Source organism: Pagrus major, chromosome 13, assembly GCF_040436345.1.
Source record: "Pagrus major chromosome 13, Pma_NU_1.0".
NCBI classification, from domain to species: domain Eukaryota; kingdom Metazoa; phylum Chordata; class Actinopteri; order Spariformes; family Sparidae; genus Pagrus; species Pagrus major.
This window is the reverse complement of record NC_133227.1, coordinates 25522026-25539703: the sequence shown is the minus strand read 5'-3', so window position 1 is coordinate 25539703 and position 17678 is coordinate 25522026. Positions and strand designations below refer to the sequence as shown.

Sequence of the window (17678 nt, the reverse complement as noted above, 5' to 3'; positions counted from 1 at the left end):
CAAGTGAGTTTTCGTTTCCTATTTGGACCTTTTGACGCACATGTAGTGTAGTCTACAAACATGTGCTGTAAATCTGTTGAATAGGCAACTTTTTAAAAAGATATATGATACACTCAGCTATGTAATGTGATTATAATTAAATTGTGGGACTATTTGTCTCCTTTTTTTTCAAGATCATCGGCCTCTTAAAATCTATAAATGCATATTTTACTTAACCCTCTGAACCCCACAACACGCCAACGGGTTGGAAAGGCATGTTTTCTCGAAAAAAAGATCAAAATTACATATTAAAAGCGTCAGATTTCCACATCTGTGACAGCCCTCAAATGAATCATGTGCAACAAACACGTCTGTCAGGAAAACTAACCAAACCTAAGCTTAAAAATAGTGATTATACATCCAAAAGACTTTATTCTACCTATCAATTAAAATGTGATTTATTTGCTTGTTTTCTTTTGTTTTTGTTTTCTTTTTCCCCCATTTCTTGTTTCCTTATTTGTTTTGTGTTCCAGGACATGGACAGATGTAATGATCTTAAACTGTTTCATCTTTATTTTCCCTCTATTTTCTGTGTTGTTTCAAATTTATGACGTTTTCCCTGAGAATTAAACCATTAATAACAATAAAATAATAAATACATTATGTAGGATAAGTTCAGATTTATGGCGTTAGAACTGACACTTTTGACTTCTCCTTTCTTCTCGACGCTGCTTTTTCCATGACGGCAGTTAAAAAACGAGGCCGCGGTGAGACAAAACCAAAAACAAAAACGTGACGGACGTAAAAAATGAAAACGGCAAGAAACTGCTTGGGGTCAGAGGGATAAAGCTGCTATAAGGAACATTCATTTTTGTTGATCCTGACAAAAGCTTCACTCCTCAGGCTGCGAGACTCCTCGATTCATATACAGCACTCTGCCATAAAACATCACTTCAAATTTTATGACTTATCCAACCCGAATAAGTCAGAACCCGACTCTTTTTAAGTATACAAACAAAGCCAGTCTGTTTGCTGATGGTCTTGTTTACTTACATACATCATAAAGATGCATCTGTATTCAATTGAGACTGTTTCAAAACCAGTTAAAAGTTCCTTGCAGCACACTGTAATTACCAGACCACCATCATTTCAAGCAGAAAATTAGAAATCTGTTATGTCACAATTTAAAACAGCACTTTCTTTGAGAAGAAAAAACCCCTTAATCAGTCTTTCTTGTCCATGTGAATTCCAACAGGTTAAAATGACTATTTTTGCTCTCAGTTACTGTAATGTCATTGCTCAGAAAGGTCTACAAACAGAAGTCTGTATGGAGCAATGACTCTTCAAAGAACTGTTCCTCTTTCCAGACATGTCGCCTGACTGCAGCTATGAGCAATGTTTGAGGTTCAGAGCTGAGGCTGTTGCAACAAAGACGGAGGGAATTCTTGGAGGAGGGGTTCACGGGAAATGCAGAGGTGCGTTCTCTAGAAATGCAGTAATTAGTGAAAATGTTCCTTCCCACAGCCAGCAGGTGGCGGCGTCTTCAGTGGAGCCTGGACGTGGCTAGCTGCAGCTGCCGTTGTAAACTGACACCAGCATGTCCTTATACGACCTTGCTTTTAGTTTCCTTGTCTGTTGGTTTCAGAGGCTGTTGCTGCTGTGGGATAAGGCCTCCCGGAAAAAGCAGCAGTGCCTCCTCGCTCAAATGAATGTGCTGCCCTCTGGCATTTCAGGGCACGCCAAGGAATCATAATCATCTCGTTGTTATGTCACCCAGCTGCTGTGAAGAAACTCGAGTCATTTACAGTAAATGCTCAGCGCGCCGTCTCTATGTAAAGAAGAGATTCGATCCATTTTCCATAATCCATCCCTATTTAAATATAAATTTTTAATCTGTTGTGTTTTGAATTTCACATTCCTACAAACTAGAGATACAATCGGCCGATGAAGTCCTATCACAAATATATCAGCATTAGCACATGTGCTGTGCGATGTGCGCCTACATGAAAACACTGTGAAGTGTGTTGTTTCAGTGCTCTAAAAGTCCTGTTAATTCTGTGAATAATTTAAGTTTTATTTATTTAGGTTTGTTTTGCTTGTTGTCAGTATTTATTTGCGTTTATAGTCATTTCATTTATTGTACTTATTATTGTTCTATTACTTTATTGGTTTATCTCATTTATTTGTTGTCTTTTTCTTGGTGTGTTCTTTTCTTTTTTCTTCTTTTTCCACAATTATTTAGTTTTGTTTGCATATGGGAGCAGACGGGCTGGAGGGCTCACATCTGTGTTACGATATCGTATATATTTCACTTCCTGTACTTCCTATTATGGAAAATCTACAAACAATGTTGTCGTATTTTTGTCACAAATGTTTGATGACCACTTAAAGGAATAATTGCTAAAAACACGTGTTCATGTATATGTTCTGTGTGTACAATCCAATATATAAATGCCGTCCGATAAATCGATATCAGAATGTTTTTACTGCCTAATATTGATATTGGCATCGGCTCGTAAACTCTTTTGTTTGACTCCAAGCTTCAGAAACGTAAAAAGCATTTATAGTATTTATTGCTGTTATCTGCTATCCAGATATCAAATAATTATCTTTATGAAAGCGTCAAAAAGTGCTTCAAATATGTGCTATCCTCTTGGTTTTTAGGTTTCACCTGGCATCACCATGAGAGGGTGGACGCGGGCGATAGGGCAAAGTTAAACAGTGTTGAGTCTGGTATTGCAGCCAACGCAATATTTTTATCAGTGAAAAACTTGATCAGTGTCCAGGCTTTGACTTCAACAGACTTCTTAATGAAATAATCCATGTGTCATATTCAACAAACAGACGCTATTTCACTGCTTTGGCCCGGAAAGGAAGTTTTAATTTTTTTCATTTTAACTGGAGCAGGTACGTCTTCTGCAGAATAAGCGTTAGATCAGTCCAAAAAAAAAATGTAATTGGTATTTTAAATGAGCTGAATTCAAAATGCCCAAGTCTGACCTCGTGGATGACCCTGTTTTATAACTTGCAAAGGCATAAACAATGAGGAGAACAAAGACTGAGTCAGATTACTGTTTGACTACAATTTAAGGGAGCAGCATTGGGTCAGTGAACTTTGTGGTGCAAACAATAATAAGGCTACATTGCTTGGACTCACGTCAGTGAAGGAAAACTTAGGTAAGGTTTAAGGTGTGGTTGTTTTTATTTAATTGGGGCATGCTGAAGGTGGCACCTCATCTAATTTCGGGTTTAATTTTCTTTGTCTATCATGACTCGCCTCCACTTATTTCCCATAAAATATGTGTGATGATCTCTGCTGTTAACAGGAATAAAAAGATATGCTGATGGTATTTTTAGCTTGTTAGCGACATCGCCCATGTTCCTCAATGATTTATGTGTCAAATTCTCAAACCCAAACCCAAATCATGCATGTTGGTTGCACAATTTGCACAGTTATTACCTGTGGTTCCACTGGTGAAACACACAATGGAGAGGTCATCCGGTACTGGTGGCTGTGGAGAGATAATGGTTTCCGTCAGCGCTTGACAGAGATTGACATGAAATTTATCATGAGATAACACTTTTACTCGTTGCAGCTCTCGTGACAGCAGGCTGCACCGCCACATGTCACTTTAGAGCAAGGAATGTTGATTGTTAATGTGTGTAGAGCTATATTTAACATCAGTGGCATTGTATCAGCAGTAGTACATGATTTATCGTCTTCAGGTGTGGGTTGCCAGAGTAAATACTAGCTTAGCTGGCTAATAGCCAGAAGGTTGGAGCTGAACTGTCAAGGTTCAGTGCTTTATCAGCAATCGGCAGCAAAATGCAAGCAAACCCAAACGATTTGTCACGTTACAGATGCTTGTCTTTTTTATTTGGAGAGAACAGCAAATGTGACATTTCTTTGCAATTTTTTTTGCAATTCAGAGTTGGAATTTCTTCACCAAAACTACATAGTGCTCCTTTAAATAGACGAAACAAATTCAATGACATGTGCTGTTAAACTGAGATCATATTTACACAAAAAGAAATGAGTTCATTCACTTCAGAAAGACTAAGATTCTACAATTACAATGTTTCATCCATTTTCAGCAACAAACTGAGTGGAGCGGAGGATTTGAGCGAGCACAATAAGGGTATCGGCTCGGATCGTTTGCCGTACTCTTATCAGGAGATTAATAGGAGAAATTACAGATTGGGAGCACAGTGGGAGAAATGGTTAAAAATAGGCAGACGCCTGTGAAAATTGGTTGAGTGTTGGCAGGTATGATTAGCATGTTAGCATTCTTGCATGTCCCGATGAGCATTAAACACGGAGTAGAGACGGATTCATGAATGTCTTTACAATATTTCATGGTAATCCATCTAATAGTTGGGCTTAGTAGTGATTGTTGGACCTAATCTAAAAGTGGCAGACCGACTAACATACAGACATTGTCAGAGCCATACTATTAGCATAGTGGAGTTTTGAAGTACTTACTATAGGGTTTCTGTGGTGCTCCCTGCCCTGAGCCTGTAAGGAGAAACAACAACGTTACCTATTACAGGAGGACTTGTAGGAAACATGACATTTTTAGACACAGCTTCAGTGTTTATTCCCCATTACTCCCTGAAGAGTGGGTGTCTTCTGAGTTCTGTCAGTACATTTTCTAGCAGATCAATCTCGACCAGAGCATGTGTGATTCAACGTCATCTCGTCTCCAAAGGACACGCATTTGGGGCTCTGTGTTGCTGGAAAGCAAACATGCACTTGTGTACGCATGTGTGTTGCTGATTAACAGCCCTCTCATTTCTTTTCAAGCCACGTGGTTTACAAGAACAGCCGGGCGTCCGTCACACTGACACACTTCATATACTTCCATGCAGGTTGATCATGATAGAACAATTTCAGGTATGTGACTGTAAGCTACCTTCTTGTGATTGTCTTTCATGTTCATGGGATTGGTCATCATTGAGCTGTCAAGCTTTTGTTATTTTCATTCCGGCACGCAAATGTCTGCCCTCCTTTCTCGCTCTTTGTCTATCCGATGAATCAGAAAGAAAGAAAAAAATTTCTGCCTCCATCCTTAAATTAGCCGCTGCGGTAAACACAGCGATGATCTGCCGGGCCAGTTTTGCCTGCCTGTTTGTTGTGACTGTGTTAATGAAGCATTAACAGTCACTGGAATGAAAAGAGCAGTGCATTACCGCAAACTGGCCACATCAGACACAGAGGCGTCACAGCACACGACAGTTTAATATGGCGCCTTGTGTTGCTGACTTGTGTGTGACTGTGTGCTTGTGTAGCGCCACATTATTCAGATTCTGTGCAGGGCAGATAAAAGATACCGCCTAACAAGCCCAACCAACATGTAATATTTTTTTGCTTTTGGTGTGGTGATTAAATCAGTTTGTTTTGTCTGGCTGTTCATAGAGTTTCACCTCGTGCATAGTTGAGACTCGTCGAGACGACTTTTGCCAGATTAAAACAAGTATGGCGTCTCTGCAGCCATTACTGCATTATTGAGCTAAAATATACGTATACTATATCATATGTTGACAACCTACCAGGAGAACATAGTTTTCTTTAAAGAGTCCTTCAGACCATTTTTCTGGAGAAACTACTTCCTGGCTACTTGACACACATATTTGATACTTGCACTGAGCTCAGACCAGACCCTTTCTCTCATCTGGTGATTTTATTTCCGTCATACCTCGACTTCCTGCATGGCCTGCACGTGGACGCCGCAGCACTTGCCGTGCTCCATGAGGGCGGAGTCGAAGGCGTCCATCAGGATGATTCTCCGCAGGCCCGGAGTCTCCTTCCGCTCCACGTTATCCAGAAGCACCTGAGCTTTGTCTACTTTGTCACAGATGACCGTGGAGATGTCCGCTGGAATGACACAAGCACGCAAGAGCACACGCACCCTTGTGTGATTATCAGCAGAATAGGAAACGAAAAAGGAACAAAACAAAATAAAAATGGGAATTTGATCAAACTTTCATGAAGGTTTTTTGAGACAGATTTTAGATCCCTACAGCAGCAGAATGATCAAGCGAATCAGTTCTTGAGGTTTTGGTTACATCTGGTTCAGTCCAGATAAAAGATTCATCACCCAAATTGCTTTGGAAGTGACACATCATGACTGAGTCGACAACAGTGCTCTCAGACACCAGTGGGGGGAGCTCCAGTGCCTAAAGGTGCTGCCTAATGAACCCAGAGTGTATCTGCAGGAACTTAAAACTACTAATTTAAGTTATAGTTACGAGAGTCAGTAGAGATTATCACTCCTGACTATGATTGTGTGTGTGTTTGTGTGTTGACGTGTGTGTGTTCTTACCGGTGTTAATGATGAACCGTATGGCGTCTGGGCCCAGTGTGTCGTACAGGGGAACCACCACCATAGAGTAGGTGTAGCAAGCTAGTTCTGAGATGATCCACTAAAAATAACACACAAGCCAGGGGTCAAAGGTCAAACACATACTTCACTCACATATTCAAGTTACATTTTCAGACCACGCTCATTTACAAATCAGTAGCAGAAGTGGCCGTTACAGCGGTGGCAATTTACTACTTTCTCCTTCACTTTCCATGTGATGTTACTTTCGACGATTTCTGGGAAATCAGAATCTACATCATGTAGCTGCTCACAGATTTAACAAAGAGACAGTTTTTGAGTGTGCGCATTTGTGTTTACACCAGTGGGCTGTTTGAATGAAACCATCTGTAAAATAGTTTACATGTGTCTGTGCGGAGACAGTGAGACCGTGAGAAACAAAGAGGGAGACAGCATGGATAGTTAACAGACAGAGATGAAGCGTCACCTCTGGCCTGTTCTGGGCGAACACTCCTATGAACTGGTTGGGGTTGGGCTGGCAGCCCTGGTGCAGGAGGCCTGAGCCCAGATGTTCAGCCCGGGCCGTCACCTGCGGAGGAGCGAGACAGCAGCTGATTAGACCGGGTGGAATAAAACCAAAGAGATGCTTAACTAGTCCTCCAAGAATAGAGATCATGTAATATTACAAACTCCATTACACACATATACATAGTTTTTATTTCTTTCAGCTTTTCAGGTTTCTTGTGAAACAGTTACAGTAGGAAGGGTTGTGTTGGAGGGGTTGTTGCCAACAAGGAGGCTTGTCGCATACATACTGGGCCTGTCCTAGTGTACAGGGATACTGGAAGATTGTAAAAAAGGAAATAATACTCATTTCAGATATACATTTTTTCCCCAAAAGATTATGTATCTTAGGGATCCCTCTAAATCCAGTGGTGAAAAAGAAAATGTATGTTCGAAGGACCCCCCAAAAACAACTTTTACAATCCATTGGTTGCAGCCACAACACCCAAACGTAAAACAACGGCAGCAAAAGGTGAATGATGTGCAAAGAAAAATGTTATACTTCATCAGCCTTTTCTCTCTTCTTTTCAGTATTTGCTTAGGATTTGAATTTAAATTGTTTTTTTGTGGGTCTTTGGTTCATATCCGCATGTCTATGGTTAATTTTATTTGATTTATTTACTGAAATGTGAAATTTATGAAAAAACAAGCAAACAATTAATCAGGACAAAGGGATGTTTGTTAGTGTTTGTTTTGTCTCCTGGTAATAACTTGAAAAAAAAAAGGAAATCCATGTGTGTGTTTGTAATAGTATGTTTATTTTCATCTATGAATCACAATAACAATCAAAGATCATCCGCAGCTGCGAGCCAATTTTGGAAACATTCCCCCCTTTTTTTAGTAAAATTGTTGAATTGGCCAAATCTAATTTCTCAAGTTACCGTGATTGTGAAAGACATCAGAGAAAATATGCGTTGCTTAACAACTTTCACATGTGTGGCTCAGTGGAAAAACTTCCACATTTATCAACCTGGACACACGTGGCTTTCCTGGGAATTAATGAACAAAATCCCCTCCCACCAGCCACTCTCTTGAGAAATAACATGAAGTCATTCATTCATGTTGAGGGTGGCATAATTTCAATACAGCCTTAAGCGTAGCTTTGCTGTTGATTTCTGCATCACTTGTCTGAAAAAAAAAAAAAATTCCCCTTAAACTGCCACCACCACTACAATGAGTTTTCAAAACATGTCAGGTTACCTCCCGTGTTCAGGGATTTGTTGGAACCTGAAACTGCTTCAAGGGAGGCTGGAAGTTTCCTTTACGAGCTGCCAGAGATTACGTCAGCGCCTCGTGACTTATGACGAGGAAGCCTCAAAGGAGAACTTTTTGGGAGACAAAACTTTTTAAAAAACACACGCCAATGCTACTGTACAGTATATGACCCAAAATATAACTGAATCAGCCCTGGTGCTACGATTTAAATCAACTGTATCACACGGACAAGGCCGTGTAGTCAACATGTAACGTAAGAAAAATGGCAGTGATGCGATCGGATTTGACTACCTTTAGCCCCTAGGAATACATTTGGAAGAAGAAGAAGAAGGAGGAGGAGGAAGGAGGAGAAGAAGATGAGAAGACAAAGAGAAGACAGAGAAGACGAAGACAAAGAAATATAGGATGAAGAAGAAGACGACAAAGAGAAGATGAAGATAAGAAGAAGAAGATGAAGAAGAAGAGAAAGAGGAAGAAGAAGAGGAAGACAAAGAAGAAGAAGAAGAAGAAGAAGATCAAGTGGAAGATGAAGAAGAAGAAGAAGAAGAGGAAGAAAAGACGAAGAGAAGACAAAGAAGATGAAAAAGAAGAGAAAGGGTAAGATGAAGACGACGACAAAGAAGACGAAGAAGAAGAAGACACAGACACAGAAGAAGAAGAGGAGGAAGAAGAAGAAGAAGAAGAAGATGACAAATAAATGACAGAGAAGAAGGTGATGAAGATTAAGAAGTTGAAGATGACGATGAAGAAGAAGACGCAGTCGATTGATAGAATCAGCAACCATTTTGAAAATCAGTTCATCGTTCAGTCACTTTTTTGGCAAATTCAAGCAAAAACTGCACATTTCTTCATTTCACCCTCTTTTTTTGTGCATATTTTCTTTTTCTCTTTGTCTCATTTGATTTTCTTACTTCCACTCAGATATTATCAGGTGGTGTGTGAGCAAAAATAATCACATGCATTATTGTTGTCGCAGCACACAGAGGAAATGATTCATGACATACTGTCGAGCCAGTGGAGCAGGATAGTGAACTCACAACACGACGCGTCAACCAGACAGGTTTTTGACTTCTCAGCAAGTTTCTCAGAATCTAACTTTAACAATAACTGGACTGACCTCCAGCAAACCTACCCTGCAACATTGTTTTTAGGCTGATTGTTATCTGTATATTACTTGTACTTCTAATACTGAACTAAAAGCAACGTAAATTCTGCATTATTACAATCTAGAAGGCATTCTGTTGCATTGGTCTGTGGTAGTTTTCACATGCTCGACATCTCTTGTTACACTTCACCCTCCTTCTGCACATCTTCTCTGACTGCACCTGTCGTTGTTACAAGGATGTCCCCTGAATGGCACTCACCTCTTTGTAGGATATCCATTTGTAAGGCTGGTTAGGGAGCCGCGAGCCTAAGCAAGGTCCATCACCTGTTGAACACACAGTGAGACAGCGAATTAGTGTCTAAAAAAAACCATTATGAATCTTCAACATTTCTCAGGTGGACACAGCTTCACATTTTAAAACACGTTGGAAGCCCTGATGTTATTGTAAAGTCAAACCATGCAGGTTTAAAGCAGCTTTGCTCACAATTGTTTTATATGTGAGAGGGGTTGTTCACAGTGAGGAAGCTAACTATAACCTTGGCTATATGGAGTTTTAGGTCATCTTTTTGTTGTCTGACCTGAAACCTTACTATTTGGTTCACTCTCATCGCTCTCTTTTTGTAGTTTTCTGCAGCTGTTTTCAACCATATTAATATAGGCTGTGTGTGTGTTTAATATAGCCGAGCCTATAAGTTCCTCTGTGTGACTGAAATGAGCCGTATTTCATAAGCCTGCTGATGAAGCCTAATCCTCCGAGCACACTTTAATTCACAGTCTTGAATCACATATGCATTCCTTGTTCTGTGGACTAAAAGAAAAAGAGATTTTTGTCTTGTCATGTCATTATGGGCTACATTATAGAAGGTATAGGACTGTCGTGTTTTAATATAACTAAGCCAACAAGTAAAAATATTCATTCCTATCTCATATCAGACTTTGATCCTTTGTTATTTGGGCATTTTGTTGAAAGTCACTAAAAAGTAGTGTCATAAGTAATTTATGTGACGCATTTAGCAGCTAAAGAGCAGGATACTTCACTCAGGAGTTGGTAAAGAAAGAAATCAGTCTGCCATATCAACTTAAAAAGTTTCATGAAAGCCTTTTTCTATTTTCACTCATTCATACTGAAATCGATGTAAATCAATAACGATGCAGTATATTGACTTGTGCTCATGGGATGTCCTCCGCCTGAGTGAGTTGCTGATCATTCATTTTGGATGAGTCAGGTTTGAGTCCAAACCACAATGAACTACGGTTAGTGAGTCACTGCTGCAGATGCAGGTGTGCTTGAGTGCTATTAGGAGCATCTCTGCATCGTGAGTCAGTCGCTTAGTGAGCCCCGACACTGTTACCGTCGGCAACCAGAGGACTCGTTTTAAATCCCACAGTCGGGACATGATTGGATGTTTTGTGGTCAGACCACAGCTTTGTTTGACTGTGTCCTATTTTTGTCGGCCGGGTTGTAATATTGTCTGCAAGAGTAAAATTAACAGGATCATAGTCTCTGTGTGTGTGTGTGTGTGTGTGTGTGCATACCTCAAGCAGCGTCAAAACTCATGCAACTTATTTGTCTATTTTCTATGAATCGCTTCTTTCATTAGTGTTTCTGGAAAGTTGTAACCTGATACTGGAAAATCTTCTAAATGAACTGGGCAGTACAATGTGAGCACAATGTCGTTTTAATGAAGATAAAACAGAGACAGGACTGTCAGTAATCAGCTCCGTCATGGAAGTTTTAATCGCTGAAACCTCCAATTATGATGCATATACAGTAAATATAGAATTGTATATGTGCGCTGTTATATCGGCCATTTTACAGTAAACGTAAAAGTTTCATTGTTTCTCCATATCTATTGCAAATAAGCATGAAAAAAAGTCTGTTTAGTTTGCAATGGTGATTGCAAAAAAGTAAAATCTGTGAGTGTGGAAAATGACAGCTATATGACTGAAAGAAATGACAATCACATTTGGAGAGAATAAGATAGGGGGGAGATGTGTTCGATAAGATCTGGCACTCTGTACTGACATCTTTTCATGGTAAGGTCTGATGTGCTGTGTAATAAGTGAAGCACCTTTCTGTGCATACTGCTTTAAATAACTATGTATACATACGTTTACGTACTGTTTTGTATTTAATTTAATCATGACTGTGGTTATTGTTATTAATACTTCCAGGATATGCTGTGTTTTTTCACCTGTCCCCTGTCTTCTTGTATGTTTTGTTCATATTCCTGTGCTAAAAATATATATATATCTGTAAAGGTATATTGATAAGCGATATTTAATCAAATTTACATTATAACTGATCTTTTATCATGCTCCTTGTAAATGTATCTATTTGACTTTTAGTCTATATTATGTGTTTTTTAACCTTTTTCATTTAAATCCTGTCCAGGACATGAAAGCAATTAACTTTATTGTTCATATGAAAGCATATGCTGTAAAAAATAAACCTATAACATAGACAGAAAACCCATATATTACATACTGTTTTAGGATGAAGGAAAGAAACGATGAAATAAACACCATGGGGGAAGAGAAAGTCTGACGTCTGAGTGTGAACATCTGTCACATCGTACCCACCAGATATGTGGAGGCCTCTCTGGAAGACCTCGTACATGGTCTTGGCGTCATCGTGGTAATGAGTCAGCAGCTTGGAGCTGTCGCCCATCATGGACCTGCGACCTCCACTCTCATGCTGATGCAAAGAGAGAGACAGAGACAAAGAAACTGTGTAAGTCATCTTCACAAGTTTCTCTCTGAACTTAAACAAAATAAACACAAGAAGATCTAATTCCTCTCCGTAATAACAACAGCGTTGAACAGATACCAACACCAGAGGGAGAGTAAGAATTAAATTGCTTTCCTTGTTCTCCAAATGATAATCTCTTCATCTCTTTTGTTAGCTGACAAATGCAGATGAAAATATCTGAGCTGCAGAGTTGAACTGAGCTTTCCTTTGTTCCCCGGTGTCAACATCACTGATGGATGCATTCTGGGTAATTAGAGTTAATTCTCATAAATTTGACTCAAAATGAGTCATTTGCCTAGATGGATAGATAGATAAGATTAAGGAACCTATGAGTGTATTTGTGTGTCCATGCATGCATGTGTGTGCCTGTCAGATGTAAGATCACTACTTCAAACACCTTCTCAGGTTACCAAAACAGAGAACCTCACAGCCACAAAGAGCCTTTCAGAGGAGTTTCACATCGACTACGAGTGCTGCCAGCCACACCTGTCGGTAAAAGGGCATACGGCTGTGGTCGGTTTGTGTGCCAAACAGAGCGCGTGTTTGGTTTGGTTGGTCCTCAACGACACACTTAATAACGGCTAACGCTCTGTTGTGTACATTTCTGTCAATGATCAAACTTTGGTAGAAATATATCTGATGCTTGAAAACATGATTATAATATTATATAACTAATGTCAACGAGTAAAGATAAATTGAAGATAAGCTGTGTATTGTCTTTTGTCTGTGTGTGTCAACAACAGACCATATTCGTACGGCGGCCATTTTCCTCTGACGTCACGCTCAGGATGAGAAGCTCAAATGCTGGAATAATGCTGCTGTGTTTTTGGTTAGACGTCACAAAAATGTATAAAACAACATTTTTGATGTCACTTTACCACCTCCTAGCTAACATTGATTACATCCAGTGTGTTTCACTTCCAGTCTTAAAGGTGCAATATGTAAGAATTGGGGGCAGCATATCAGGAGAGTAATCGCTAACTGCTGCAAACTGTAGCTTCTTGTTAGCTCAGTTAGCCGTGCAGCTAGCAGCCTGGAAAGGGAGCTCAGAGCACCACGGAAGTGTTGTTGTTTGTGAGCTTTGGACAGGGACGGGCCGGGGCTATCTGGTTAGCATGCTAACTTCAGTAGATATCTCTGCAACACAATACACAGACGGCATAATGATACGAGTGTTATTCAGTCTGTTAAGGATTTTTTTTTGTGTGTTAAAGAAAGGCTCTTACAAATTGCACCTTTAGATAAATGCGTCCAAGATGTATGTTGGTATTTAAATTTTTTTTTCCTTTCCTATCTTATTGTGTAACACTATCAAACAGAAGGCTGATGTTAGCTAGGAAGTGATTGGATGCCAACGTTGTTGAGCTGTTGTCTTGGAAGCCAGTGGGTTGTCAAATATCTTGTTTTACCTTGAAACAGTCTATGAAGTCAGATGTTTTTCAATCAAACGACATAAGAGTTTTAGCAAAGTAATATAATTGTTATGTTAATTGCTGTAACAATACACTCTATTCAAAATCTAATTTCCTTATTTTGACAAAGGTATGACACGTATTTATATCTTTAAACCGTCCTTTACTGCCTTATCTTTGATTGGTGCTCAATTTTAGTGTCTCTTTAATCAAAATATAAAAAAGACATGTATTTTCTTTTCACAGGAGATCATAGTCGTGTTGGCCGGTCTTTCTGTCAGGTTGCAGTCAAGCTCCACTGTTGGCGTACGTAGCCTGACAGGTAAAACCCAGGGGGAAAAAACACCTGAACACAAAGCACTCCATCCTGCTCATGAAGCTCATTTATGTGAGTGCATGACAACAATTGAAGGTGACCTGAATGAGTGCATTAGCATTTTTTATTAACTCGGACCTCTCATCTGGATTTTGGGAGCGTTGGAGAGAAACATTTGGGCAGAAAGGCAAAAAATTGGACTTTGTGGAAGGTTGAGAACCGTAATGCACCTATTCATGCATCCGTGAATCTATTTGTGTGTGTGAGTGTGTGCTCCATCTTACCGGCACCTCCTCAGACTGGTGCAACAGGCTGCAGGGTGGCTTGATGGGGCGGGGTCTGGTAGCCAACCAGTACGCCAGCACGGCGGTCAGAGCGCCGATCCCCACCAGCGTGGAGGTCGGCAGGGAGCGAAAGAACTGGCCAAGATCCTCCATCTCCGGTATCCTCAGGCCGCTCATCATCTCCTGGGCCTGCATCTTCTCCATCAGAGTGGAACTCAGCTCTGCAGAACAGAGGAGACATTTTGACTTATAATTTATACATTTTTTTACGCATCCAGTGTTGATTTTAAGTATTTTAAATACATGCACATTTTCCATCTGATTGGATTACATACAAAGTTTCATGCTGAGTCACTGAATAAATTAACAAACTTTTGTGATTTATGTCTAAATCTTATGTGTTCATTTAAGTATCACATGTTAAGTTGTAAAGACGATTGACTCAACACGAAAGACAACCTTTGCATTAAATGTGACCCATTACATTGAACTTATATAATAGAGTTAGATGTAAAATGTAAAAATACTTAAAGTCAGTGTTTTAGGCATGATTGTTTTTTGAGCATAAAAGAGTATTGATGCTTTTTTTGTGTATGTACAGCAGTAACGTTATGATTGAATCCACTGTATCAAATCTGAATACTACTTTGACATAGTGGCAAAAATATTTGAAAAACAAGAGGCGAAATGTTTTAAGCAACCTCATTTTCTTAGAAGGGGGTTAAAATTGATATTTGATGGAATAATTGTGATTTTCAATCAAAGCTTTTATGCAGTGAGGTAAAAAAAAAGTACCCAAAAGTCATAAATGGGTAAAAGTAAAGGTTTTGTGTTAAAATATTCTTTCTAATATCTGTTTTCCAATAATGTGAATTAATTTAAAAATGTTAAACTCTGGCTTTGATGCACGCAATTCTGCTTAACTAGTTACTAAAGTTATCTAAAAATGTAGTGGAGTACAAAGTACCATATGTAGTGGAGTGGCAAGAAAAGTACCTTAAAATTGAACTTGATTTAATGTAGCCTACCTAATTACTCTCCATCACTGCTTTTAAGTGTCGGGGCCTAATCATCGCTTAATTAAGCTAAACGAGGTGTGCTGAGGGAAGTATTTATAAAATGTCTCAGAGGTCTGTGAACCAGTTCTGTTGAAAAATAGAAATAAACTTAAAAAAAAACGTAACCGCTTACAAAATGTATGCAGTCCTGCGAGCTGATGACATATTAACCTACATGATCCACCTACATACAGGCGGTCGTTTTACAGTTTGTCTGACCTGCATATTTTTGTACTGCAGGAAACCCACACATGCAATCCTCACGTAGTATTTTCTAAGCGAGCTGCAAAAGGCCTTAAAAAGGAGAAGAGAGATACAAATTTATCACACGGGCGCACGCAAAACTAGACCCTCCTACAAATTTCTCACGCTCGTGTCGAAACCACTTTGAGCGAGGCTTGTGTTGCTGATGAATGCATTTGACCCCGCTGCTCCTCCACCTGGATCCTGTGACCTTAAACACATCATTTACTCCTGACAAAACAGTGACTGAAGGGTCTTCCCCCGCATTCCTGCCCTTACTGTAAAAGTGGCTCAGAATAGCTCATCTACACTACAGCAATGAGAGGTGGTAGATCAAACACAATACAGACACTACACACACACACACACACACACACACACAGTGAGATGCGTTTATCTGAGGGGGAGGCGGGCTGCGGCGCTGACTGGAGGGTTTCCTTCCCTCCCCCCTGGGAAATGAGTCAGAGACAGCACCACCTGATCCAACGAATGGCGTCGAGGCACTGCTGCAGCTCACAGCCAATCAGAATCACTTCCTGTCTGCTAATTCTCTCTCTCTCTCTCTCTTTCCCCCTCACACACATGCACAGACACCAACATGCAGTGAGGCTGATACGTATATATATCTGAGGCCATGGGACTTCCTTGTTCACCCGTTTTTATGATGAGTAGATGCACGATCACTACTTTACTAAAGGGAGGCTGAATCATACGAACGTGCATGGGTGAAAGCAGATTAAAACCAAGGGACAGACAAGATCAGTGACTTTTTAACCTTTAGAGGGGGTTGTATAAAAGGTGATGCAAAATGACTACGAACAGCTAGTTAGCATCGTCTATGAGTTTGTTTTTCTTGTTATTATTATTTGAAACATAATGTATATTTATTTACTTTTTTTTATTTATGGTGTACTATTATGGTATACTTAAAGGAACAGTTCACCCAAAAAATGACAATTCAATCATTATCTACTAAGTTGTGTGGTCCTCGAAACATTTCTGGAGCTTTGCAGCAAAACAGAGTTGCAGCATTCTGCTAAACAGCTGAAGTAGATGGGGACCTGTTTTAAAACATGTAAAAACAACCATTGCTGGAGCTGCTGAGCTTAATATGTTAGCGTGCACCCCGTCTGAATTGGGTTAGAATGATCATTGGCCAGGCCATTTTTTGTAATCGTCAATTTTGTCCCCATCATTTTTTAAAAGCATAATTTGTTGAAGAAAAATAGCCAGTGCCAAAACATGTTCAACGCTTCGCTTGCCATCAGCACCTTAATTTGTAACTGGCTGCTGCTGATTCTGGTGTGAACATGAACCTATATGTACATGAAGCACAGTGTAATCTAAGGCTAAGCAACAGCCTTCATGTGCAGGAAACATGTTTTGGTTCATTAGATAATAGATGTGATCAGCCTTCACAGTGAAATCACAATGTAATACAGGTTTTGCAGACATATTAAGATCATTTAGTCTTATTAGCTGGATTTTACGGTACAGAGGTTACAGTGGTTTGCTTAAATAGTTTATAATTCTTCTACCTTTTTCCTCTTGGACATCGTATTGCCTAAAATGACGACTTAAAAAACGACGCAAAACAATTACGATTTCGTTTTTTTGTCTTTTTGTTTTATTTACATTTTAAACGGATCCTCAGCTACTTCAGTTGTTTTTCGAGAGGGCATTTTGGGGTGAACTCCTCCTTTAAGCTTACCAGCAGACACATCTACATGCATTACTCACATGGTGTCATGTGAATGCTGTCATCAGGCAGCAGCACAGTCAGAGTTGCACTGACCTACAGTGTGACACAACATTTACAGATACAGCTATCGCTCAGCAACTGCTTTGAATCGAGTCAGAAGCACAGTACCTTCAGCTGCTCTACAGTGAATTCCCTGCATGAAGCTGCTTTCCCAAACTCCTCAAATCCTCTTAATTCAAATTAACTCGAGTTTCTGTTCAGATAGAAACTATCAGCTGTTACTGAGAAACCACAAGCATGACGGGTCCTGTGATGTGTCTGAAAGCAGTACTGCCTCTTTAATACCGCAAAACTCCTCTGCTTCTCTTTTTGCTGCACTGATCGGATATTTCCTCTTTTTCTGTTGTCCCTTTCTGCAGTTCCAGTAATCTTGATGGGGGATCAGAGCTGTCCAAGTGCTGGGAAATGTCGAGCATCACCGTAACTAATAGAAACTCTTTTTCTGAGCTAAACAACACTGTTCGTTGGCATGTGTGTGGATGTCGATGCGGTTACAGTGTCAAAGTTAATTCTGGGATGAAGCTTTCTGCCCTGTTGAGTACACAGAGCGGCCCACTGCGCACTGCTGGAGTTTGTCCGACAGTTAGACTTAATTAGTGAAAAGTGACGTGACAAATTGAAAACACAACCTGGCTCAGATTCAGGTATTTGGAGGCAGAGTGAGAACT

General features: G+C 39.9%; 1 protein-coding gene across 5 annotated transcripts in view; it reads right to left on the bottom strand.

The window, feature by feature from the left end:
- acsl6 (acyl-CoA synthetase long chain family member 6) overlaps nucleotides 1–17678 on the bottom strand; it is a 46409-nt gene that overhangs the window by 14061 nt on the left and 14670 nt on the right. For all 5 annotated transcript variants that reach the window (XM_073479233.1, XM_073479232.1, XM_073479234.1 and 2 more), the window contains 8 exons: nucleotides 13948–14168; nucleotides 11767–11881; nucleotides 9443–9507; nucleotides 6787–6888; nucleotides 6303–6402; nucleotides 5676–5854; nucleotides 4463–4495; nucleotides 3440–3491 (listed from right to left, as the gene is read on the bottom strand). In XM_073479233.1, the coding sequence (XP_073335334.1) occupies nucleotides 3440–3491; nucleotides 4463–4495; nucleotides 5676–5854; nucleotides 6303–6402; nucleotides 6787–6888; nucleotides 9443–9507; nucleotides 11767–11881; nucleotides 13948–14168 (867 nt within the window). The remainder of the gene's footprint in view (nucleotides 1–3439; nucleotides 3492–4462; nucleotides 4496–5675; nucleotides 5855–6302; nucleotides 6403–6786; nucleotides 6889–9442; nucleotides 9508–11766; nucleotides 11882–13947; nucleotides 14169–17678) is intronic.